Source organism: Polypterus senegalus, chromosome 4 (assembly GCF_016835505.1).
Source record: "Polypterus senegalus isolate Bchr_013 chromosome 4, ASM1683550v1, whole genome shotgun sequence".
NCBI classification, from domain to species: Eukaryota; Metazoa; Chordata; class Cladistia; order Polypteriformes; family Polypteridae; genus Polypterus; species Polypterus senegalus.
In genome coordinates, this window is record NC_053157.1 from 232,045,592 (window position 1) to 232,073,384 (window position 27,793).

At 42.7% G+C, this 27,793-nt stretch overlaps 1 protein-coding gene across 3 annotated transcripts in view; it reads left to right on the forward strand.

The window, feature by feature from the left end:
* LOC120528121 (gastrula zinc finger protein XlCGF57.1-like) overlaps positions 1-20,306 on the forward strand; it is a 38,023-nt gene extending 17,717 nt beyond the window's left edge. For 2 of the 3 annotated variants that reach the window (XM_039752163.1, XM_039752164.1), the window contains exon 3: positions 15,916-20,306. In XM_039752163.1, the coding sequence (XP_039608097.1) occupies positions 15,916-17,570 (1,655 nt within the window). In that variant the 3' untranslated portion in view covers positions 17,571-20,306. Of the gene's footprint in view, positions 1-14,759; positions 15,576-15,915 lie in introns of those variants that run through there. The other variant, XM_039752165.1, reaches the window with a different exon arrangement.
* The last annotated feature ends 7,487 nt before the right edge of the window (positions 20,307-27,793 follow it).

Consider the following 27,793-nt stretch of genomic DNA (forward strand, 5'->3'; position numbering starts at 1 on the left):
TAAACGATTTTAAGATGAAGTTTATGATGTTCTACTTTAATGACAAAATAAACCACGTGATTAAAGTGGAAATGTCGAGATTGAAGTTGACATTTCGTGCTTTTTCCCCACCGTGTGCCTTTTTTCTCTGTACTCTAATAAGCTTTCATATGACACTCAGACAGTGGGCTTACAACTCTTCTTTTCATGCCGACTTTGATATGTGACTTCTTTTTTATTTCCGGCACTGTGCGATTTTGTGAACGTGAGCTTTCAAGTTTCTCCAACACGTTATGTCACTCGATCAACTTCCTTTTGTTGATTATACCACGGCTTATTTGAACAAATAGTATGTTTTTCCTTTGCCTCCACGTGGTATTCGCTGAAATTCTTATATTTTCCCCCCTTGCTTTTCCCATTGTCTTTTCACAGAAGGCTGCACTTAAGGACGATTTATATTGATTTGCATATTCTGGGAGGAGTTGAGGCGTTATATAAACCACGTGCACGAGCGTTATATTTCATGCTGATCGGAATTTATGTAGCAGAAGAACGTGGAAGTTGGAGTACACACAGATTCCTGCATCTGGATTTTTCTATGCGTAAGCACATTTCGGCTTTTGTGCTTACGTCACATTATAGTGCGAGTTCTACGCACGGCGTTATACATGAGGCCCCAGGACTGGGACCCCGAGTGCAGCGGGTGACACCTCAGCAACACACTGTATTTTTTTTTTTCATGTGACTGGAGTGCCAATCCTGCCACCATTCCCCAAGTTTTCCCTGTAAGTTTTAAGGATGCAAATTGGCATCAAACCTAGGATGGAATTACAAGATAAGAGTCTTGCTCAGAGGTCCCAATCGAGTAGATGGCATTTACGGGATTCAAACTGGCAACCTTCTGATTGCCAGCATAGATCCTTAGCCTCAGAGCCACCATTCCACCCCACTGGATACTTAATGAACAAAGTGGTTTATTTTATTTTACAGAAATTAAAAATAATATCTCAACATCTGTAAGAAACAAAGAGGAGAGTAAACTGGTTTTGAATATTGAATAACTTATGTGCAATACAGTAGCACAAATGCAACAGAAGGGGTGCAGGCCTCACTTTAGGCAAGCAAACGCCAACACATAAAGGCAGATCTCTGGCCTCTACAGTCTCAAAAGGTTAAAAAATGTCTATAATATGCATGAGAGAAAAAATATAATATGTTTGATTCCCACTCCACAAAAATATTGAAGTTCTTATAATATTTAAAAAATTATTTTAAGCAATTCAAACAACATTAAGGCAAGCAGAACAAAGGAAACAATACAGTGTGGTAACCAGGGGGAGTACATTTCCCCAAACCCTGGACACAACAGACACAGAGGCCAAGTGTTACACACAACACACCTTTATTCAGCTGTGGGAAACGCTTTTTTCTTGCTCCCCATAGCAGCATACAGTACAAGCACCCAATTGCAACAATACACTGCCCCTTTCTTCTTTCTCTCTCTTTCTCTCTGCCTCCACTCCTCCTTCAGCAAGTTTTGTCCACCTCCTCCCGACTCTGGACTCCTTTTATAAAGCATCCGGAAGTGCCCCAGGTGTTCCAGAAATCTCCTTCTGGCTGCACTTCTGGGTGTGGCAGCAGCCCTGTAGAGGAAGGCTCAGCCATTTTCTATGTGCCTCCCAGCAGGGTTGAGCATCCTAGGTTGAGCCAGGGGGGCTGGGGCAGGGGGTTGTAGCTGCCCTCTGTCGTCCCCGGAGGGAGGTATTGCCCCATGCAAGCTCCTTCCATTATGAAGGCATCCCGGCCTGGTAAGAATTTCGGCTCTCAGGTTTGCTTAAAGATGAACATGTTCATTTAAAAGAAAACACCAAAATGATTTCCATGCAGTGTACAATAAATAGTACTGACGTGGAGGTAGAAATTTAATCGACATAAATAATCACCTGGAAGGGCCAGGCAGGAGGAAGCTTATCATCTGGCTTTATTTCTTTTCACAAAAAGGGAGATCCCAGCAGCTTTCCAGAAGACACAGTCACCAATCAAAGGCACAGAGTCTGATTTATACCCCACTCGGCTCACATAACAGATCTGCACATCTCAGTTCTCTTATATATACAGCGGGTATTAAAAGTATTCGACCCCCTCTGGAAAGCCACTGTATTTCCATCTGACGTCATTACAACTTATTCAAATCACAAATGCAGATTATCACCGTGAACTTTTCTCTCTTGGTGTACCTATTTTGAAACATTTAGAGCTTGGTGAACTAAACAAATGAAAACTGACACCCATGTTTTGAAAAATGCTGTTGAAAAAGTAATGGAGCCCTTCACACGACACCCAGTGAATTCTTGGTAGCAGCACCAATAACTGCTTGCAATCGCTTTGGATCTATAAGGTTAGCACACCTGGATGGAGGCCATCCCCCGAAAAACTCTTCCTTGCAGAACTGCTCCAACTGAGCAAAGTTTGAAATTTTGAGATCACGCCACAAATTCTCCAATTGGATTCCGATCCGGACTCTGGCTAGGACACTGCAAGACCAGGATCTTCTTTTTGGTTCCTTTTGCACAGTGTTTCAGGTCATTGTCCTGTCAAAAGTGGTAGCATCATCAGAGTCCCAATTTCATGGCTGACGTTTGAAGGTTTTCTTCCAAAATCTGGATATACTTCTTACTCTCCATTCTTCCAAGGGACCCAGTGCCTGCCCTAGAGAAGCAGCCCCAAAGCCTGATCCTTGCTTTAAAAAGGAGTTGCTTTAAAAGAAAAGATGTGTTTGATGCTGATTAGCCCTTCATTTCCACAGTGCTGAGGGAATCCATTTTGTTTGGTTTGCTTAACAGGATTAAGAGAGACCGACCAAGTCCTAGTCCAGGTTAACATGGCTACTACATTTGTTCCGCTCAGCCCTTCATCTGCTGGCATTTTCAACCACCAAGCATGCGTCGTTTCGAAAGTACTCTCTGAAATCTGTAAATCTGAGAACACCAGGAGCCAGATTTATAAAACTTGCGTATGCACAAAAATGAGGCTCAAAATGTGCGCATGGAGTTTCCCAGTATGTTTACGGCAGCTCTGCACCATCCATCTATTATCCAGCCCGCTATATCCTAACTACAGGGTCACTGGGGAGCCAATCCCAGCCAACACAGGGCACAAGGCAGGAAACAAACCCCGGGCAGAGTGCCAGCCCACCGCAGGGCACACACACACACACAGCACACACGAGGGACAATTTAGGATCACCAATGCACCTAACCAGCATGTCTTTGGACTGTGGGAGGAAACCCACGCAGACACGGGGAGAACATTCAAACTCCATGCAGGGAGGACCCGGGAAGTGAACCCGGACCTCCTTACTGCGAGGCACCAGCGCGACCCATTGGGCCACCATGCCACCCCTTATGCAAGAATCAAAGCTGAAAAATGGCCAAGCACTGATCCTATCTACCTGATGTCCTTACCCTAAATAACTGCCAACAAGAGCTTTAAACAAAAGATGGAACCTCTCGAATTACTGGACCACCACCTTGAAAGGCGAAAACAGGATTTCAGGAATTTTTGCAAAATTATTAAAAACTAAAAATGTATGATGGACTCAAGAATTTGGACCCCGAGCCAAACTACAAACGGTTCTACTCCTTCTTTTTTGGGTTGTGGTCCTGGGTCCACATCTGAGGCTAAGCCAGGAAGCGAACCCATGTCTCCTTACTGCGAGGCAACAGCCCTACCCACTGCGCCACCGTGCCGCCCATTCTGGGCCATCCGTAGGCAACATTTTGGAGGAACTGGGGAAGGGCGACACCTTTGATCAAGTAGGGAACTGCAGCCAAATCAGCTAAGTGGCGACTCCCGCGTAATGCAGATCACTGCGCCGTTATCAGAGTATGTGGAGTGACAGGCATGTTAAACCTCATAAGTGATGAATGGGAGGTACAGACTGCATTTGCATACCCTTTCAAGAGGACCAGTTCTGTGTTTTTGCCCTGAAGATTTTTTTTGTCAATTTATGTCAGCTACCTGTTGTCATTTCTTAGGGGATAAAAAAAAGCAAAGATGCAATGACATGTTATCAGCAAGTTTTGGAGCACTCCAGCTCCCCAAATCCCACACAAAGGGCTCCGACACAAGTATAAAATGAACAAACAATCTCTTGTGGGAAACTCTTCTCAGGCAAGCTTTCACCCTGCCACAGACACGAACACAGCACACAGCCGTACTTTGTCTTCTCTTTGTCTCTTCTCTCTGTCTCTCCCTCTCTCTCTCTGTCACTAGGGCTCTTCATCCTCCTCCTTCCTCCCAACTCTGACTCTTTGAGCTATGGCAGGCAGCTGCTTTTTATTTTAACCCCAGAAGTACTTCAAGTGTTCCCAAGGCTTCGCCTGGGGGAGCTTCCGCTTCCACAAAGTAGGCCTCCCAGTCCCCAGAGCGCCTCTGGCGGCACCCACAGAACCCGACAGGGGTGAACCAAAGAAATCCAATTCCCATGATGCAGCGATGAGGAATAAGGAAGGCAGGTGATTTGGACTTCACAAACACAAGAGAGGTGTCTCTATCTGTTGGATCACGTCTTATGTACCTTGATAGAATAGGACAAAAACAAGAGTAAAAATGGTGTAGATTGCAGCAGAATTCGTCATACTTGTTAACCCTCGGTACCCAGAGGCATAGCTAGAGTTTTCAGTGCCCGGGGACAACTGAAGATTTCGCACCTCTTCCTGTTTGCCAAAATGCAATGGGGAAGGGAAATAAAATTTTTAAAAATGTATTTAAAATAATTGTATTTTAAGAAAAAGATGTCATTTTTTTATTTTAAATAGTTTTAAATTAGAAAAAAAATCATTTTCAACATTTAAAAAAAAAAGTATAAAAGATACATTACGCGTATTAAAGTTGTCTGTCTGTCACCGGGTGGCACGGTGGCGCAGTGGTAGCGCTGCTGCCTCGCAGTTAGGAGACCCGGGTTCGCTTCCCGGGTCCTCCCTGCGTGGAGTTTGCATGTTCTCCCGTGTCTGCGTGGGTTTCCTCCGGGCGCTCCGGTTTCCTCCCACAATCCAAAGACATGCAGGTTAGGTGGATTGGCGATTCTAAATTGGGGTGTGTGTGGGTGTGTTTGTGTGTGTCCTGCGGTGGGTTAGCACCCTGCCCTGGATTGGTTCCTGCCTTGTGCCCTGTGTTGGCCGTGACCGTGTATTCGGATTCAGTGGGTTAGAAAATGGATGGATGGAAGTTGTCTGAGAAGGGCTCCCTGTTTAAATGCGGCTGCCAGTCGTGAACTGGGCCCTTCGTCGCACAGCATTATGATTTTTTTATAAGGGAAACAAAATTACAAAAAGAAAACCCTTGGACATTGATTCGATAGGAACGGCCCAGTCGGAATCACTATTCGAATCGTAACTATGTGGTGGTGGAGGAGCATTTCTGCTTCTGTCCGTTCACAGTCCATCTCATTTTCACGACGCTATCGTTTCCTCTCATGGTGTCTTCTCAACCTTTCTCTAATCTCACAGGTTGCTTTGTGGCAATCCAAAGAGGTAAGGCAATATACACGGAGACACATAGGTATCCAGGCTCTTTAAAGCATCAATAGGGATCACTTCAATGACATGTGAGCAAGCCACGGTACAACTGTGAGACGCGCAACACTCGCCGGCTACAACGTAACAATAATAATTTCCGTAACGTGCGGTCACGTTGTCATTCATTGTACCCACTGTCTTTCTTTCATTCATATGTTACGTAGGCACGTACCTTTTATATTCGGCAATCTCATTCTCTAACCAGGCCTCAGGAGCTAACCAGCGTAACACTGTCCACCACCCCTCTCGTTATTCCGGCACATCGTTGACATCCGTGAGTAACAACAACGTACTAAACTGGAAGGTGGTCTACGCACGCGTGGAATTCGGGGACAAACAAAGATCGAGATCTAAATGAAGATCTCTTTAGTTAATTTAAAGCACAACAATTTGTTAAGTTTGAATGTCTGTGTTTTGAGGTGTGACTGGCGTACTACAGTCTTCAGTAGTATAAGCCTGGAGGAGATTCTTAATGCAATGCCTATGTTTTAGCTGTCTCTCTACTGCCATCTAGTGCTTCTTCTTCTAATTCATTCGTGGACAAACAAAGATCAAGATCTAAATGAAGATCTCTTTAGTTAATTTAAAGCACAACAATTTGTTTAGTTTGAACGTCTGTGTTTTGAGGTGTGACTGGCGTACTACAGTCTTCAGTAGTATAAGCCTGGAGGAGATTCTTAATGCAATGCCTATGTTTTAGCTGTCTCTCTACTGCCATCTAGTGCTTCTTCTTCTAATTCATTCGAGGACAAACAAAAATCAAGATCCAAATGAAGATTATATAGAGAGATAGAGATTACAAAGCAAAATAATTATATATTTATAAAAACTGCATTACTTACAATTTAGTCGTATGAAAATATGATGGGGAAACGTCTAGACGTTTGCAACCATCTACTAGAATACTTCACCACAGCCCAATCAATTTTCTGTCAAACACATAAACACAAATCACTTGGCATACAGAAATGGTGTTTGCAACAACTTAGACAATGATACACTAATGCCTCATGTCAGTCGCGCGACCTGTTTAATAACGTCAAAAATGTTTCTGGGTGGGAGTCAAGCATGTTAGAGTAGTGGAGGGGATAAATTATTGTCTGTTGGGTATATAGAACTAATACGTGCTTCGTAATCAGAAATAGACTAAAAACATAGGGAAAAGATATCCTCATACAGATGGAGTGATGGACTGAGTATGCAAATGTGTTTTATTTACTTTTTAGTGCATTTAAGAGTGGAAAACATTTCATTTTAAAATTTGGAAACATCAACTTGGCGCCCCCTGGATGCTGTGCCCGGGGACAGATGTCTCCCCTTGCCATGCCACTGTCGGTAACCCATGGCTATCGTGAGGCAGCACATTATTAGCGATCAGAAACAACTGTGCTGGAAGTTTGTCATGCAGTTGCTGAATATTCCAGTCGTGTAAGCTGACACAGTCTGACGGCAAGATCGCATCCCCAGTTGGCAAGCCTGATAGACCCTAAAAGTAGAAGTAGCGTAATTAAGATGCAGACAACCCCGTTTTGCGCTGAAAAAAGTATAACCTCCTTTCAATTTAAAATAATGCAGGTAATGATTCACACTTAATATTTTCAATCTGAACCAATATAATTCTTTTTATCTTATTGAACCCACAATTTTTAAGTTGAGGCAAATCATTTGGAGTGATGTGTGTATCCATCCATCCATTTTCCAACCCACTGAATCCAAACACTGGGTCACCTGGAGCCAATCCCAGCCAACACAGGGCACAAGGCAGGAACCAATCAGGACACACAAAAACACACACTAGGGCCAATTTAGAATCACCAATCCACCATGTCTTTGGACACGGGGAGAACATGCAAACTCCACACAGGGAGGACCAGGGAAGCGAACCCGGGTCTCCTAACTGCGAGGCAGCAACGCTACCACTGCGCCACCATGCTGCCCTCACTTGTTTTATACTCAAGTAAATCTATTTTTAAGTTGATACAATTTAAAATGGTTTATTGGTCGTAACCTGTTTTTATGCTATTAGAAATATTATGAACTTAACACGTTCCAATACTGTACCTTTCACTTTTATTTAAAAATCTAGTGCAAATACACAATCATTTTGCAGTGTAAATCTTAAATATACAGCAAAAAAAAAAATTAAACGTTTCTACAGCTTTCTTGAAAGAATGTTTTATCACGAGTTCTTATACTTAAAATGAACAGGGTTACTTACCAGAAATGCTCCGTTATGAAAGTCTGCTGCTGAAAATGACCAGACCTGTATCGCCACGTCCGCTCCACTCGGCTTTTTTGGCCGTTGGAAAGCCAGCACGCTGGAAAGTTTGACCGGAAGAAAATACAAATGGCCCCTCCCACACAGCACACGAACAACCTAAAATATTAGGTTAACTGAAATAGGATTTTTATGTTTATTCCCTCCACCATAACTCACTTTGGTACAAACATTTTTTTTTTACTTTGATTGAGATCTGAAACCAAATATTTCAAGCTACAACACTAAATGACTTTTAAGTTGCTTGAAAGAGAAAATTTACGTTGAATGAACAACATCAATGTTATACTTTTTTCAGTGATGTAAATCGTATCATTTGTGCGGAAAAGCCCTAGCACTTTTGTCCAGCAAAGCAAGCGTGGCTGATAGGAAAGGTTTACTTGTTTTTACGTTAACGCTAATGTGGACGGAGAACTTTTGAAAGGAATAACGGCGTTTTAAATATCTGTATAAGTGTAGAGTGTTGACGAAGGTTAACACGCAAGAGACGGCGTCCATCTGTCGGTCTGTGCGATATCATCCTTTACATTTGTTTTTTGTTTTTTTGTTTTGTTTTTTTCCTTTTCTTTTTTCTATCCACGGATGTAGGGTCTGCCAAAATGAGCGCAGATGGACGTCCAGGCCCACCCTGTCCAAAGTCCAAAGCGCAGATCATGAGAGAAATGCGCCAGCGGAGGAGAACAAGTGAAACGCTGGAGAAAGCCGAAGAGCGTCGCTTTAAAAATGCCCAAAGGATGAGGGAAATCCGGCGTTTGCGACGTGCCAGTCAAACCCCCGAAGAAGCCGCTGCCGAGCGGGCCCAAGCAGCCGCTCGCCGAAAGTGGCTTCGTCAGTTGCAACGAGAGTGTCAAAAGCCCGAAGAAGCGGAGCGCAGCCGAGCGCAGGCCGTCGCCAGAGTTCGGAGGTGGCGGGCGTCTCGTCGTCTGAGCTGCGACGCAATCCCAACGACCGCCGAGACGATGGAAAAGGCAGAAGAGCGCCGTTTTAAAAATGCCCAAAGGAAGAGGGTGCTTCGCTGGTCGCAGCGGCTCAAGCAGACCCCCGAAGAAGCTGCTGCGGTACGGGCTCAACTCGCCGCTCGCCGAAGGTGGCTTCGTCAGTTGCAACGGGAACGGCAAACTCCAACGCAAGAGGAGGGCCAGCGGGCGCAGGCGGTCGCCAGAGTTCAGAGGTGGCGGGCGTCTCGTCGTCTGAGCTGCGACGCAATCCCAACGACCGCCGAGACGATGGAAAAGGCAGAAGAGCGCCGTTTTAAAAATGCCCAAAGGATGAGGGTGCTTCGCTGGTCGCAGCGGCTCAAGCAGACCCCCGAAGAAGCTGCTGCGGTACGGGCTCAACTCGCCGCTCGCCGAAGGTGGCTTCGTCAGTTGCAACGGGAACGGCAAACTCCCACGCAAGAGGAGCGCCAGCGGGCGCAGGCGGTCGCCAGAGTTCAGAGGTGGCGTACGTCGCGTCGTCAAAGCCACGACGTTATCGGCAACAAGTTCGGAAATGCTGACTTGCAGACATTTACTTATTCCATTTAAAAAGCCGACTCATTTGGGCTTTGTCCTGTTCGCAGCACGTGAGAAATGTATCGAGTTCAGTGCAGGATCACATGGACACCACTGGGAAATAACGGGAACGTTCATTTAAGACAAAAACCGGGAAGCATTTCTGTAGTCCGAAGAATTGTGGGAAGCTGAAACTATTTACCGAGACCAGGAGTTAAAGCGCAAACCTTGACACCCTTTAAGAAGGATGAGTTAGGGGGACGGCTCTGCTTTAGCTAAACAAACGGGCGACGCATGGCCCGAATAGTCTCCTCTCGTTTGCCAAATTACTTATGTTTCATATTTGTTCAAGATGAATTTTCTGCACTACCATGATATCCAATGGTGTTGCCCCCCAACTATTTTTCCCTCAAAAAAAAATAAAAAAAAAAATTCTGGGACGGGTTCTTTGTACTTTGAAAAAGTCCTAATTTTTAGGAAAAAAAAATAAAATTGAAGCCTTTAATGTTTATGTATTCAGCATGAGTCCTTTTCACATCAGGAACCCACTTGTGTTTCAACAACAACATTTATTTATATAGCACATTTTCATACAAACAGTAGCTCAAAGTGCTTTACATAATAAAGAATAGAAAAATAAAAGACACAATAAGAAAAACAAAATAAATCAACATTAATTAACATCGAATAAGGGTAAGGTCCAATGGCCAGTGGGGACAGAAAAAACAAAACAAAACAAAAAAAAAAAAAACTCCAGACGGCTGGAGAAAAAAATAAAATCTGCAGGGATTCCAGACCATGAAAACCGCCCAGTCCCCCCTGACCCCTTTCACAGGTCTGTTACCATCTAATCCTGGTCATTTACTCTATGTATCCTATTACGGATTGAAATCAATAAAAGTTGTTCTTGGAACGTTCATGTGGATGTGTCTGTTGGGAACCAAAAATGTCTCCCCTATGGCATCGCTCTCAAGAACCACTCTGGCATCTTTAGTTTGTAAGAGTATGTATGACCCCATCAGCTCTATAATATCTCAACCAGTTCAAGAGAACGACACGGCTAAAGTTAGCACAATGTGGGAACGTCAAAGATGTGGAGGAAAATCCGCTGGAGAGAACATATGAGAAGGAAGCGCTTCTTAGTCTTGGCGAAGATGACACGTCGGTGCCACCAGCAAGACACCTTCGAGACGAGTCGAACGGATAATATCACACCTTCAAATAACATGCTCTTTTTAATGTGTGTATGTATGTCGTTTTTCAACCCTCTATATCCTAGGGTCACGGGGGTCTGCTGGAGCCAATCCCAGCCAGCACAGGGCGCAAGGCAGGAACAAATCCCGGGCTGGGCGCCAACCCACCGTAGGACACACACACCACATACTAGGGACAATTTAGGATCGCCAATGCACCTATCCTGCATGTCTTTGGACTGTGGGAGGAAACCCACGCAGACACGGCGAGAACATGCAAACTCCACGCAGGGAAGCGAACCCAGGTCTCCTTAATGCGAGGCAGCAGCGCTACCACTGCGCCACCATGTATGCATTTATTCGAATGCTGGCGCAAAAACGGAAACCCATCTAAATTTAGAAATAAAACTCTCTGTAATGCGCTGTTTAATTTTGTCCGTTAGATGGCAGCAAAGACCACAAAACGGCAGCTAGGGCGCGTCTGAAAGCTGTTCTGCTTAAACAGTGCAATTTCAAGCAGGTTCATTAGTTGTTATTATTAAAATTATTAGTATTATTATTTAATATTTCTTATTCTCCTTCGCGTTCATGGCAGTCCACTTCCCATTTGAAATTGCATTACCGTTACCTACTCTACCAGAGTGTGAGACAAAAATTGCCAATTCAGATTCTGCAACTTGTCCCTCTTTGTTTTCATTATAAGGGAAATTTCCGCATAACATTTATTTACTTTGTTTTTTACTTCTTGAACCCCTCTCTCACTCCAAATCCGTTTTGTATTTTTCATTATTTTCCTAAACATTTTTTACTGTATTTGAAACAAGGCATCATCACGCGGTCTATCGTTTTTTAGTAACATACACATTTCACGCAAACTGTTGTCGTGCTTCCACCATGAGTGCTAATCATGAATTTAAAGCAGTGTGTCCAAGAGTTAGCCTTGTCAGCCATACATCCTCCTTTCTGTTTCGTTTTCTGTTTCCTCTCCCACTTGGACAGAGGCAGTGGTACAGTAAGAATTATGCTTCTGGACTTCTCTAGCGCCTTCAACACCATCCAACCTCTGCTCCTTCGGGACAAGCTGACAGGGATTGGAGTTGATTCACACTTGGTGGCATGGATCGTGGACCATCTTATAGACAGACTTCAGTATGTGCGTCTTGGGAACTGCAGGTCTGACATTGTGGTCAGCAACACAGGAGCGCCGCATGGGGACTGTACTTTCACCGGTCCTGTTCAGCCAACATACATCAGACTTCCAATATGATTCGGAGTCCTGCCACCTGCAAAAGTTCGCTGATGACACTGCTATTGTGGGCTGCATCAGGGGTGGGCAGGAGGAGGAGTACAGGAACCTAATCAAAGACTTTGTTAAATGGTGCGACTCAAACCACTTACACCTGAACAACAGCAAGAACAAGGAGCTGGTGGTGGATTTTAGGAGGCCCAGGCCCCTCATGGACCCTGTGATCATCAGAGGTGACTGTGTGCAGAGGGTACAGACCTATAAATACCTGGGAGTGCAGCTAGATGACAAATTGGACTGGACTGCCAATTACTGATGCTCTGTGTAAGAAAGGTCAGAGCTGACTATACTTCCTTAGAAGGCTGGCGTTCTTCAACATCTGCAATAAGATACCGCAGATGTTCTACCAGACGGTTGTGGCGAGTGCCTTCTTCAACACGGTGGTGTGCTGGGGAGGCAGCATAAAGAAGAGGGGCGCCTCATGCCTGGAAAAACTGGTGAGGAAGGCAGGCTCTTTTGTTTGACATCCGTGGCAGAGCGACGGGCACTGAGCAGACTCCTGTCAATCATGAAGAATCCACTACATCCACTGAACAGAATCATCTCCAGACAGAGAAGAAGCTTCAGTGACAGACTGAGGAGATTGTTAGTCCCCCACACTATGCGACTCTTCAATTCCACCTGGGGGAGTAAATGCTAACATTATACAAAGTTATTGTCTGTTATACCTTCATTGTTATCACTCTTTAATTTAATATTGTTTTTTATCAGTATGCTGTTGCTGCTGGAGTATAAATAAAGTATCTATCTATCTATCTATCTATCTATCTATCTATCTATCTATCTATCTATCTATCTATCTATCTATCTATCTATCTATCTATCTACCTTGATCTCCTGCCATTTTCTAATCCCCGTTATTCTTATAACAGACTTCACTTCCTCCTTTCCCATTATAATCGCTATGTCCACCTTTTGGCCTTTTAATTGCCTTTTTAGCACGATTGCCTGCCTTTTACTTCCTATAAACACCAGTGTGTGCGGGTAGCCGACAAAATCGACCACCTTGCCCATTTATGTCAAAGCACATGACCTAAAATAAGCGTCTAGTAGGAAATCATGCCAGCTGGATTTTGGACTCTAACAGTGAAGCCGAATCTGCACACATTACAACTCTCTGTGGCTTAACTTGTTCCCCAAAAGACGGACTTTTTTGTGCTATTTCTATTGAGTACACTGACAGACCTTCGCTCAATCTTTTCCCTAAATGAATGCAATAATAATAATAATAATAATAATAATAATAAAATCTCCTAACTTTATTCTTTGACCCATCCATGTTTGTTTCTAAATGCGTGTATACCTATATATATACAGTATATATACATATACATATAGATATAGATATATAGAGAGATATAGATATATTTATATACACTGTGTGCACAATTATTAGGCAAGTGAGTATTTTGACCATATCATAATTTTGATGCGTATATTCCAACTCCAAGCTGTATTAACTTGAATGCTTATTGGATTTAAGCACGTCAGGTGATGTGTATTTGTGTAATGAGGGAGGGTGTGGCCTAAGGAGATCAACACCCTATATCAAGGTGTGCAGAATTATTAGGCAGCTAGTTTTCCTCGGGCAAAATGGGCCAAAAAAGAGATTTAACTGACTCTGAAAAGTCAAAAATTGTAAAAAGTCTTTCAGAGGGATGCAGCACTTTTGGAATTGCTAAGATATTGGTGTGTGATCACAGAACCATCAAACATTTTGTTGCAAATAGTCAACAGGGTCGCAAGAAACGTGTTGAGAACAAAAGACGCAAATTAGCTGCCAAAGATTTGAGAAGAATCAAACGTGAAGCTACCAGGAACCCATTATCCTCCAGTACTTTCATATTCCAGAGCTGCAACCTACCTGGAGTGCCCAGAAGTACAAGGTGTTCAGTGCTCAAAGACATGGCCAAGGTAAGGAGGGCTGAAACCCAACCACCACTGAACAAGAAACAGAAGTTGAAACGTCAAAACTGGGCCAAGAAATATCTGAAGACAGATTTTTTCAAAGGTTTTATGGACCGATGAGATGAGAGTGACTCTTGATGGACCAGATGGATGGACCTGTGGATCAGTAATGGGCACAGAGCTCCACACCAACGTGGAGGTGGGGTACTGGTATGAGCTGGTATTTTTAAAGATGAGCTAGTTGGACCTTTTTGCATTGAAGATGAACTCAAAATCAACTCCCAAACCTACTGCCAGTTTTTCGAAGACACTTTCTTCAAACAGTGATACAGGAAGACGACCATGATTTTTATGCAGGCCAATGCTCCATCACTTGCATCGAAGTTCTCCACTGCGTGGCCAGCCAGTAAAGGCCTTAAAGATGAAGGAATAATGACATGGCCCCCCTTCCTCATCTGACCTAAACCCTATCGAGAACTTGTGGGCACTTCTTAAACGCTAGATTTACGGGGGAGAAAAACAATCCACCTCTCTGAAGAGTGTCTGGGAGGCTGTAGTCACTGCTCCACAAAAAGCTGATCGTCAACAAATCAAGAAACTGACAGACTCCATGAATGGAAAGGCTTATGACTGTTATTGGAAAGAAGGGTGGCTATATTGGTCATTGATTGATTGATTGATTTTTTTTGAAATGTCAGAGATGTTTATTTGTAAATTTTGAGGTGTTTGTTTATTATTCTCACTATAACAGATGAAAATAAACAAGTGAGATGGGAAAATTTTCATTTTTCCTTTAGTTGCATAATAAACCTGCACACTAATAGTTGCCTAATAATTGTGCGCACATATGTATTCCCCTGATGATGTTCACACTCACATTTCCGTTGTGAAACATTCAGGTTTCAGGTTTATTAACATTTTGGATTGACTGATAGCACTGTGTTTGTTCCATATTAAAATTAATCCTCAAAAATACAACTTGCCTAATAATTGTGCACACAGTGTATACAGTGGTGTGAAAAACTATTTGCCCCCTCCCTGATTTCTTATTCTTTTGCATGTTTGTCACACAAAATGTAATACCAGTATTCCGGTAGTATAAAACTTTGCTTGTTTGCATCTTGTGAACAATTGTGCTTCAAATTCAGCTTCCCAGCAACACAATTTTTCCCAACACTTTCAATTTAGAAATTTTGTTTAAACTAACTGTCCCCATTCTGCCCACCTCCCACCCATTTCTATTCCAGAAGAAATAACGCATCAGTCGGGAAGACTCGGACAGCTCATAAAAACATCTCAAAGTCTCTGTCATTCAAAGATCTAAGGGCATGGTGGGAAAAAAAAAGATCTTCCAATTAATATCTCATAAAAAGAGTGGAAGAGAACCATCCATAAAATGCACTCGAGCTCCATATGTGCCAAGCATTCAGTCATTGAGCTCAAAATCTTTGATCCATCTCAGTTAAAATGATCTAAAACATATCCATCGCAAGATCCAACCTGCCATGGAGCTTCTGCCTCACTGGGCCATGTGTGTCTCAGGCGCGCACCACATTAATGTCATTCTGGACAGAAACCTGTGAATGCGCATCAGACAGCCTTGGGCTCACAATCACTCCTCATACATTAACCTCTGCAGTGTTTGGTGGACTCCAGGGTGGGCTTAAAATGGAGAGGAGGACAAACTGACTGACACCACACTACCAGCACATAGACTGCTTAACTGGAAAAATCCCAGCCCACCGGTGGTTAACTGATGTTCTGTACTACTTGAAACTGGAAAACATCACATTCTCACTTAGAGGACTTGTTCACAAAACATTTTTTATATGATAAGATGTAAGTAATTTAATTTTTAGAATAAGCATTTTTATCAGATATCCTTTGTTTCTTCTTTCTATTTTTGCCCATGCTCTTGGTTCTCCTGTTCTTTCTCTAGGGTTGGACTTGAATGTTGTTTCATTAGGATTTGCCTTCTTTTTTTCCTTTCTTGTTTCAAATGTGATTTGTTCTCCTCATTGCTATGTTAACCATACTGTAGTGTGGACTTTGAAGTGTCCATTAATCCATCCACATGTAGAAAACCAAGAAACTTTTGCTTATTTCTGGTTGATGACTGCAGTTTCATGCACAATGTGATTTTACAAAAGTTTTTACTTTTCCTTTTGTCTCGATTCAGGTTTTCAAGAGAGTAGTAGCTGCCCCATATCTTTATTTATGCTGGGCCTTCATCCAGAAAATCAGGCAAAACCAACACTAGTCCAAGAAACAAAGGGCTCAATCTTTTCAGACTGCAGTGCCTACTCAAGTACAGACCATTTTCAAAAGCGGAGTAAAGACAGTCTTCTCAGGCAGACAAGAATTCACGCTGGAGATAAGCGGCACTGCTGTACTGAATGTGGGAAACGATTCTCCTACCTTCGGGACCTTCAGAGACATACAAAAATTCACACTGGAGAGAAGCCATATTGTTGTTCTGAATGTGGGAAACACTTCTTGTGCAATAATAGTCTTCAGAGACACATGAAACTTCATCCAGGGGAGAATCCACAGAGCTGCTCTGAATGTGGAAAATTGTTCTCATGTCTAAGCAACCTTCAGTTGCACATGAGAATCCACACTGGAGAAAAACCATTTTCCTGCACTGAATGTGGTAAGCAGTTCCCACGTAGAAACAGTCTTCAGAGACATGTCAGAATTCATACTGGAGAAAAACCACATTGCTGCTTTGAATGTGGTAAACGGTTCTCAGAAGTAAGCAGTCTTCAGACACACGTGTGGATTCACACGGGGGAAAAGCCATATTGCTGTTCTGAATGTGGCAAACAATTTTCATCCCTCGGGGATCTTCACCGACACACAAGAATTCACACGGGAGAGAAGCCATATTGCTGTATTGTTTGTGGCAAACGATTCTCTCAAATAAGCCATCTCCAGATTCACATGAAAATTCACACTGGAGAAAAGCCACATTGCTGCTCTGAATGTGGAAAACGTTTCTCAGAAATGAGTAACCTTCATAGGCATATGAGAATTCATACTGGTGAGAGGCCACATTGCTGTTCTGAATGTGGTAAACGATTCTCACAAATAAGCAACCTGCAAATTCACATGAGTATTCACACTGGAGAGAGGCCATATAACTGTTCTGAGTGTGGAAAACGATTCTCACATCGAAGCAATCTCCAGCAGCACAGCAGAATTCACACTGGATCGAGAGAGAAGCCCCATTGCTGTTCTGAATGTAGCAAGCGATTCTCACGCATGACTTATCTTAAGAGACATATGAGAATTCACACTGGGGAAAGACCACATTGCTGTTCGGAGTGTGGTAAACGATTCTTGCGCCTGAACAATCTTCAGGTTCACATGAAACTTCACATGGGAGCAGAGTTGCACTGTTGTTCAGAGTGTGGTAAAGAATTCTCAGAAATAAGCAGTCTTCAAGCACACATGCGAATCCACTCAGGAGAAAATTTGTATTGCTGTTCAGAATGCAGCAAGCAATTCTCATGTGTAAGCAATCTTCAGATTCACACACGGATTCACACAGGAGAGAAACCCCATGCCTGTTCCGAATGTGGAAAACGATTCTCCCGCATAAGTAATCTTCAGAGACATATGAAAGTTCACACCGGAGAAAAGCCTCATGCTTGTTCTGAATGTGGTAAACGATTTTCTGAAGTCAGCACCCTTCAGACACATATAAGGATTCACACAGGAGAGAGGCCATATTCCTGTTCTGAATGTGGCAAACGATTCTCACAAATTAGCAATCTTCAGAGACATATAAGACTCCATACTGGCAAAAAGGAAGTCACGGCTCGCAGGTGATTTTCACTTCTGTCATGACAACGTGCATACAAATACAGATGGAGATGTTCACTCCAGACATAGACGTCACTTTTTCTCCCCACTTAAAAATTGTAGCCATAGCTTCATCATTCTCTTTTGGTGATGGGCAGAATACCAGTATCAGGAATCACAGTCCTTCAGGCCATTGATTACACATTCCACGACTGTTCATTGTTTTGTGAAAAAGTTAAAAAAAAATCACATTTTCCTATTTTGTCTTCGCCAGGCCAAAATTACTTTTACCTTTATAAAAAATGTCTATGTATCAGTTGTTACATTGTCACCTTGTGTCTTAATATTGTTATGTTTAATTATGCGGAGGGTCATTGTTATTAAAATATCCCATGATATGTGTACATTTTGAGTTGGATGGACTGATCTTCATCATCCTCTTGCCAGTTCTTTACACTGTGATTTGTGTGTATGGCGGAAATTGACTTGTACTTTAATATACAGTAGCTGCCTTACAGTGCCTCACATGTACAGCTTTATCTTCATGTGGACAGCTGCTTCATTCAAAGAGACTTGCTGTCAGAAGGCCAAACGGTTGTCTTCACTTTACCAAAGCAGTGCCCACTCGCTGTGCAACATTATATCCGAGGCATCTCCTCTTCAGCCAGTAACTCCTGTGGGAATAAGGGTAATCACTCACACTGAACACTAGACCGTGACCCAATCAACCCATTTAAATCAGTCTTACTAAAGCAAAATTAATAAAATCAGCAGTAGCAACAAATAGGAAATATATTTGAAAAGGGGTTTATTGAAAGATGCTTACGTAAGTATGCAGAAGTTGATGAAGATATGTCCCTTCAAGTCTGAGTGAGTGCAGACCTGCCTCAGATTCCTCTTCAGTCTCTAGTGGTCTTCATCTTAACAAGGTATGCTGCTGCTGGAGTATGTGGATTTCACCTTGGGATTAAAAAAGTATTCTATCTATCTATCTATCTATCTATCTATCTATCTATCTATCTATCTATCTATCTATCTATCTATCTATCTATCTATCCGATCCAATCTCATTCAGTGTCGGACATGGCTGCCGTCTTCTTGCAAACACAGATCGACACGGCAACTCCATATTGGCAAAGGTATCTGCAAGCACTGTAGGGGTGATGGCAGCAGTATCCCGTTCAGTGCTTTGCTGTAATTGTTCTAGGGTACGAGGCTTGTTCTTGTACACTTTTGCTTTCAGTCCTTCCTGCCCAAAAGACGAAATCTGAAGGTGACAGATACAGAGGGATCAAGGTGGCCAAAGTCCCTTTGAAATTACCCGATTGCCAAAAGATGATTCAATTTGTGCCATGCCGCAAGAAGACGTATAACAGGTTGCCCCATCTTTTTGTAAATAACCGTCACCGATCTTACGGTCACCGAGTTCATTCACAAATCAGTCAACAATGTTCAGGTACACGTATACAGGAATACTGTGATCTTTTATTTTGTTTTGATGGCTTCGTTATCAAGACAGTAATACATCAAAACTCGGGACCCCCGCCCAATAGAATCACCCCGTAAAATGGCTCTTCCAAAATTTGCCAAAAAGCACCTTGATGAACTGCTAAAAATGTTTGGGACCAGTGACTCAAACGTGGGACAGTGTGGAAGACTAGGTCTGACATGAAACAAACACATCTTCCTACAGTCAAACATGGTGGTCATAGTGTGATGGTGTGAGGGACCCTTTGCTGCTTTGGGGCTGTAACTGAGGGACGCGTGAATCCAACTCTCTGCCGGAAAGTACTGACGAAGAATGTCCAGACATCAGACTGTGATCTGAAGAAGAAGCACAACTGGGCTATGCAGCAGGACAAGGTTCTGAAGTACAAGGGAAAGTCCACCTCTGAATGGATGAAAACAAACAAATAAATAAAAGGTTTTGGACTGGCCTAGTCAAAGTCCTGACTTGAATCCCATTGACATGTTGTAGTGGGAACTTAAATGGATAATTCATAGTTGAAACCCCCCCAACAATTCTGTAGAGGAGAGTGGGCTACAATTTCTCCACCAGGATGCGTTTAATTGCAGTTATGGCTGCTAAAGGTGGCAAAGCCAAGTACAGTATTACATTTGGGTTGGTGGGGGGCAATTACTTTTTCACATGGGTGATATTGGTGTCAATTAATCAAATAGTAATTTACAAACTATGCATTCAGGTTGTTATTTTGTATTTTTCTAAATTGGTTTGGAGTGTCAGAAACCGTTCCGTGTTATGAATGAGCAACCACGGGCGAAATCGGGGAAGGGGGGGTGAATACTTTTTCACGGCACAGTATTACATGTCTTGTCCTCAATGTATTTGGAATTTTTTTCCAGTTTATGAAGGCGAATAGATTTGTTTCTGATATTTCACAATGATGTTACATTAGGTGGCACCGACGCTGCCTTGCCCCGCTGAGTCTTTCCTGCATGGAGCCGGCATGTTCTTCCCTCATCTCCGAGGGGCTTCCTCAGTAAAAAAGACATGCAGATTAGGTGGATTTGCAACACTGCATTGGTTCAAGTGTGTGTGTTTGGTGTGTAGTTGCATGCGAGAATGTTGACCCTGTGGTGGACTGGCATTCTGTCCAGGGACTTTTCTTGCCTTGTGCCCTTATGCTTGCTGCCCCCCGGTCACCTTACTCATGATTAGAGGATGGTATGGTGTATGTTAAATTATATTGAAGAATATATCTGGATATCTTTTGGGTACTTTTGTATATTTTGTGTACTACCACCCCCAGATTAAAGTAATGCTGCATAAAGAGAGTGAATCACAAAATGTCACCTGAGGGGTCCCTCAGTAGCTGGAATTTCATTTTCAAGGTTTGTCTGGGATGTACCAGGTTGACTGGTGTCCACGCATTATTTTGCTTTTGTTTATGGCACTATGCATTATGAAAATGTTTAATAAATGTGTAGCCATTTCTCTCCTGCCTGTTCTTTGAATCTTATCTACTCGCCTGTAATTACAGATGTGAAAACAAAGGGGGGCACATTGAATTACAATAGCCATCAGTCCGGACTCTGTAGTAAGAGTTTGAGCTTAGTGGCAGTTTATGATGGTCTAAGTAGATGTTAAAAGGGCCACTAGCAGGTGTAGACTATGGCTGGCCATTCATCTTGGCCAATACACCCAGGCCACCAGAGGGAGCCCTCCCTGCAGCATGGAGATGCCCCGTATTCCAGCAGGGCATCATGGACTATGTAGTTTCAGTGCACAGCCCTGCTGGATAACTTCTGGGCTGCCAGGGGACGCTGCAGGGAGGCACAGAGACATTTATTTTCCATATAGCTCAGAAGTATTTTCATGTCACAAGGACGGAAGAAATAAAGTGCTTCCGGGCTGACAAAGAAAATGAATTTTCACCTGACCCGGCAGTGCTGGGTAATCACATGACCTGAGGGATCAGAAGAACTTCTGGGACATGGACTATAAAAGACTGTGGGAGATCCCAGACGGGCGAGCTGAGTTGGGAAGAAGGGAACAACGCATCTGGGAGAGGAGGATTATTGATTATTATTATTATTGTTGTATTGTGATTTATATGAGTATTGTGTGCTTTGTGCATTTGATTATTGTAATAAAGTCAATTATTGGACTTTTATCTGGTGTCTGGCGTCTGGTCTGAGGGTTCAAGGGGACGACAGTGCCCCCTATTTGTCACACAGGACAAAACAGTCGGTGTGTCCTTGTAGGATCCTCTCCTACAAACCCAAAGCTTTTGGATCACAAAATGGGTGATGAGGTGTTGGGCAGAAAACCATGGAAATGACTTGTATTTGGCTTGTGTGGACGGGATGTGTATTGATAACAGTTTTCTCTAAATGATTTGATGAAAAAACTGTAAGTGTCGGAAAGTCGAAGGCTCTGTTTTGAAATTAAACAATGCAAAAGTAGTGAACGTGAAGAACAAAAATCACTAGAATCTCGAATGGTGTGAGGTAGGGGGTGAAAATCAAAGCCATCTGTGCTTGAACGACCATTGTGTGTGAAGTTTATGTGTCGGTTTGAGCATCCGGTGGGCCGGTCAGAGTCCTGGCCATGTGTGTCGCGGACCATGGGTTTACTTGTGTTTCATTCGTATCGGATTTAGTGGATGAGGACCCCCACATTGTCCTCTATGGTGACCATATGCCAAGGGGGGTGGGGTCTGTGTGTGGTTTGTGTGTGTGTTGGATGGTGGACTTGGTTTCAGTAATCTGTCGGAACAGAGCCAACTTGCTTGACTTGGTTTCAGAGCTGATGTGAAATGAAGGTGAAATGAACAGTGAAGATCACGGCAAACATCTACAAAGTTTAGAAAATACATAGTGGCCCTGGGTAACCCTGTCCTTCTTGATTATAAATAATGTCCTCGAGGATGGCTCTCTGGGTGATAATGTCCTGGTGGGTGGACCCTGTATGATAATGTCCTAATTGGTAGCATCTGCATAATAATGTTGTCATTGGTGACCCCCTAGGTAATAATGTCCTTACTGGTGGTGCATGGGTGACAATGTCCTCAATGGTGGTCTCTTAACAATAATGTCCTTAAAGCTGACCTCTAGGTAATAATGTCCTGGTCAATGGGTGATAATTGTGTTATTGCCAGAAGGGATCCTACTCCATTGGGCCCTTAACCTGAAAATTGGTCGTACGAAAAGACAATCCCCCCCCCGCCCCCAAGGATTAATACAGTGTTCCAAATAATAAAAATAAATAATAATAATAATAATAATTAATGTTCACATTAGTGGCCTGTGGGTTATAATGTTCTCATTGGTGGCGCATGGATGATGACGTCTTCATTGGTGATAACAAAGTAATGTCTTCATTGTTGGCTTAGGGGTGCTAATGCCATCATTGGTGGCACACATGTGATGTGCCCCAGGACGATGTTCTCAAATGTGACCTTATCTGGTACCTACTAGATGATGATAATGTCCTCAATTGTGGTGCAGGACTAATGATGTCCTTTAGGGTGACATAGGAATAATAATGTCCTCATTGGAAGCACATCTGAGATAATTTCTTCAATGTTTGCCCATGGATGATAATGACCTCCTGAAGGGTGTCCTCTTGGTGATAATTTCCTAATGTGATAATGTCTTCATGGGTGGTCTAGGGGTGATAATAACACTGCTGACAACACAAATGTAATAATGTCCTTAAGGGTGGCTCCTAGATCATAATGTTCTGAATGGTTACCCCCAGGTGATAATGTCCTCATTGCTGGACACCAGATGACAATATCCTCAATTGATGACACAGATAATGATATCTTCAAGAGTGACCTGGGGGGTAGATAATATTCTCATTGGTGACAAATATATGATAATGTCCTCATTGGTGGCCTAGTGGTGATATTGATAATGTCCTCAAGTGTAGACCCTAGATGATAATACTCTTAATTGTGACCTCTAGGTGATAATGTACTCATTGGTGGCCTCTAGATGATAATGTTCTGAATGGTGACCCCCAGGTAATAATGTCCTCATTCCTGGACATCAGATGATGATGTCCTCAATTGAGGGCATGGGTAATGATATCCTCATGATAATGTCCTCATTGGTGACGTAGGGGTGATACTACCCTCCTTGATGGTGACATATATGGTAATGTCCTTATTGGTGGCTTCTAGATGATAATGTTCTGAATGATGACCCCCAGGTGATAATGTTCTCATTGCTGGGCACCAGATGATAATGTCCTCAATTGAGGGCATGAGTAATGATGTCCTCGTGATAATGTCCTCATTGGTGGTACATGTGTGATAATGCCTTCATTGGTGGCCTCGCAGTGATAATACTCTCATTGGTGACACATATATGATAATGTCCTCATTGGGGGCCTAGGGGTGATACTGCCCTCCTTGATGGTGGCATATATGATAATGTCCTTAAGGGTGGCCTCTAAATGATAATGCTCTCAATGGCAACCTGTAGGTGATAATGTCCTCATTGGTGGCCTCTAGATGATAACTCTTTCATTGGTAGTGCATGGATGATGATGATATCCTTAAGAGTGGCCCCTAGAAAATAATGTCCTCATTAGTGGCATCTAGTTGATAACATCCTGATTGGTGACCGATTGGTGATGCTGTCTTCACTGGCAGCACATAAGTGATAATATCTTCATTGGTGGCCTCTAGATGATAATTGTGTCATTTCTAGTGCATGGATGATGATGTTGTCCTCGAGGGTGGCCCCTAGATGATGATATTCTCAATGGTGACCCCTAGGTGATAATGTCCTCACATGGACTGTGTTCACTGAAGAAGCGATGCTTCATGTTGTCCTTGGTGGCTGCTTACGGGTGAAAATGTCTTCCACATGAGAATCCTGAGATTTCCTAGCCAGCAAGCAACATCTGGTGAAAAGAAATATTAATTAGTATATAAGAACATGCAAAGACATATAAAGAAACACAAGTGTATATAGACACAACCTACTAGTACAGTATAAGACACTAAAAATAAATATACAAACACATAATCTGATAATAAGGCAGCATGGGGTCTCAGGAGTTGGCAGGATGGCCAACATCCTAGACTCCTCTTGCTTGTTGCCTCTGTGGAGTTTGCATGCTCTCCCCATGACATGACTACGTGGGTTTTGTTCCAGGTCCTCTTGTTTTCCTCCCGTTAGCCCCCAATAATGTGCCTGTTGAAGGGTGGCTCAGAATTTTGTCCTTTGTGGGTGGGTGAGGGTGCAGTTTGAGAGGTTTGGATTCCTGACTTATACTCTGTGCTGCTGGGATGAACCTCGCTCCTCAGGACATATCAAGTCAAGTCAAGTCAAGTCAACTTTATTTACAAAGCACTTTACCTACAACAGCCGCTGACCAAAGTGCTGAACATAGACTAAAATAAATTTTAAACAAAACAAACAAATAAATAAGTAGATAAAATACAATAAATAAAATAAATTAAAACATAGTAAAAACAACTAAACAGAGTTTATACAGAGTAAAATCAACTGCTCACATAGAATCAAATGCCAAACCAAAAAGGTAAGTCTTAAGAGCAGACTTAAAAATGGGCAGTGAGGAGGCCTGTCTAATGTGGATCGGCAGAGAATTCCAGAGCCTTGGAGCCACAACAGAAAAAGCCCGATCCCCCCTGAGCTTTCGCTGAGCCCTAGGCACATCCAAAAGCAGCTGACTAGCTGATCTGAGTGAGCATATGCAGCAGCTCAGCGAGGTAGGGCGGAGCACGCCCATTTAAGGACTTAAAAACAAATAAAAGAATCTTAAAATGAACTCTAAACTGAACAGGTAGCCAGTGCAGTGAGGATAATACAGGAGTAATGTGCTCACTCTTTCGCGTGCCAGTTAAAAGGTGCGCAGCAGCATTTTGTACCAGCTGCATCCGAGACAGAGTGCACTGGCTAACACCAACATAAAACGAATTACAGTAGTCCAATCGGGTTGTAATGAAGGCGTGGATTACTTGTAAATTGATCTTTGGAAAGAATGTTTTTTATCTTCGCCAAACGTCTTAGCTGAAAAAAAAACAGATTTCACCACCGCACTGATCTGACCGTCCAGTCTAAAATTCTCATCTATCCTGAAACCCAAATTCGTAACAACAGGCATACCATATTGTGCAAGGGGACAAAATCCACAGGAGCAGAAGTAGAAATAGACCCACTGGTGCCCCCAGGATGAAAAACTATAATCTCTGTCTTATTTTCATTAAAATTTAAAAAGTTCACTGCCATCCAAGCTTTCACCTCTTCTAGGCACATAACCAACGTTTGTATAGAGTAAGCATCCTTGCATTTGAGGGGTACTTGCTTTTTTTTTTTTGTATCAGTATACTGCTGCTGGATTATGTGAATTTCCCCTTGGGATTAATAAAGTATCTATCTATCTATCTATCTATCTATCTATCTATCTATCTATCTATCTATCTATCTATCTATCTATCATATAGTGCCTTTCAAATCTATCTGTCTATCATATAGTGCCTTTCATATCTACTGTATCTATCTATTATATAGTGCCTTTCAAATCTATCTATCTATCTATCTATCTATCTATCTATCTATCTATCTATCTATATCTACATAAACCTGAGTATCGTCTGCATATCAATGGAAAGCAATTTTATGCTTTCTAAGAATAGAGCCAAGAGGTAGGAGATACAAAGAAAACAGCAAGGACCAAGTATGGAGTCTTGCCGAACCCCACATGATATTGAAGCAGAGGAAGATCTAAATTCATCTAGCCTCACTGATAAAGTTCTTTGAGTCAAATATGATTTAAACCACGCCAAGGCATTACCACGAATGCCCACACAGTGCTCCAGACGAGATAATAAAATACCGTGATCTATAGTATCAAAGGCAGCTGTTAAATCAAGCAGAACTAAAATCACATAATCCCCTGAGTCTGTTGCCAAAAGGATGTCATTAAAAACCTTCAGTAATGCGGTTTCAGTACTGTGAAATGGCTTAAAACCGGATTGAAACACTTCTAGCACATCACTTTCATCTAAAAAGGCTTTCAATTGAATATACACACTTCTCTCCAAAATTTTGGAGAGAAATGGAAGCTTGGAAATCGATCTAAAATTGGATAGTACAGTGGGATCTAGGCTTGGTTTTTTGATCAATGGTTGGACTATGGCATGTTTAAACAAATTAGGAACTACGCCTGAGGAAAGGCTACTATTGATAATAGCAAGAACAGATGGCCCTAAAACAGAAATAATCTCTTTAAAAAGAGAAGGTGGGACAACATCAAAAGGAGAACCTGAGGGCTTCAATTGACCAACAATCTCATATAGACAAGATAGAGTCACCGGCTCACACTGATAAAAAACAGCAGAGCAGGGGAGAACGGCTAAGGGGTCATAAACAGTGAGAGGTATATGAGCCCTAACATTATTCACCTTATTCACAAAAAGTGCAAACATTTCTCACATGTCTCAAAAGAGGGTTCCATACAGGCATTCTGTGGAGCATTTCAAACCCTATCTATAGTATCAAGTAACACACGAGGCTTGTGACAGTTTGACAGAATAATATTTGACATGTACGCTCTTTTGGCATCTTTCACAATAAACTGCTAATGACGCCAGCAGTCTTTCAATACTTGAAACGATACGTGCAAATTGTCCTTTCTCCAATTGCGCTCAGCTCTTCGGCACTCGCGTCTGACAGCACGAGTTGTGTCATTCAACCAGGGCTCGGATTTCATTTTAGGCTGCCTGGTTTTTAATGGAGCCACAGCATCTAAAACAGTTCGGCAGGTTGAATGAAACCAGGAGCAGAGCTCCTCCGTATCGGAGGACGCAGATTCAGGAAGATCACATTGACTAAACAAAGCAGAAAAAATGTACAGCAGTGGATGGATTAATGACACGACAGCGCCGCACAGAAGCACGGGGTTTACCAGCTTTAAAAGGCAAGGTGATGTCAAATATTACAGGGTTATGATCTGAAAACGCTGCGTCCAAAATTGTCAAATTCGCCACAGAAAAGCCAAGCGATAGGACAAGATCCACCGTGTGCCCAAGTTCATGCGTCTGTCCAGACACCCACTGTATAAAACTAAAAGAGTCAATTAGACTTAGAAAGTCCTTCACCATCGGTTTATCAGGACAGCATACATGTATATTAAAATCTCCATGAATAAGGACTCGATCAAGTCGAGTAAGTCGGAGAAATCATTGAGAAAGTCCTTATTATATTTAGGAGGCCGATAAATCACAGCAAACAACACTGGGAGCGAGCAACCTAGCTCAAATAAACTCGGTTCAAAGCTGGAAGGAGAGGATGATAAAGAAAGCTGCTTACATCTATATTTTTTAAGACTTAATTAAGAAGATTTATAATCCTCACATTTTCAATCCACACCTTCTCATGCGAAACATACTGTAAGCAACCTGAGGTGCAAAGCTGAAGAGCAGTATACCAGAGAGAAACTGTCAAAGGGATGATTGATGACCCAAAATAGGAATTATGAAACTATGATGTATGAAAATTACCACTCCTCTATGGGTGGGGAGGGGAAATATGGGGTTTGGACAACTGCGTAATTATTAATCTCTAAACCCCTCCTTTTAGGGAAGAGGCTTTCGTAAACCAAACCCTTATCGCGCCCCATTACCGATTCCCACACCCAGGAGGTATGTCTTCATCTCCCTAACGGCCTATAGGGTTAGGGGAGAGGCGTGTTGTGTTGCTCCACCCTGCTGCGGTGGGAGACGAAAGAGGTCCTGTATAAAACTTTC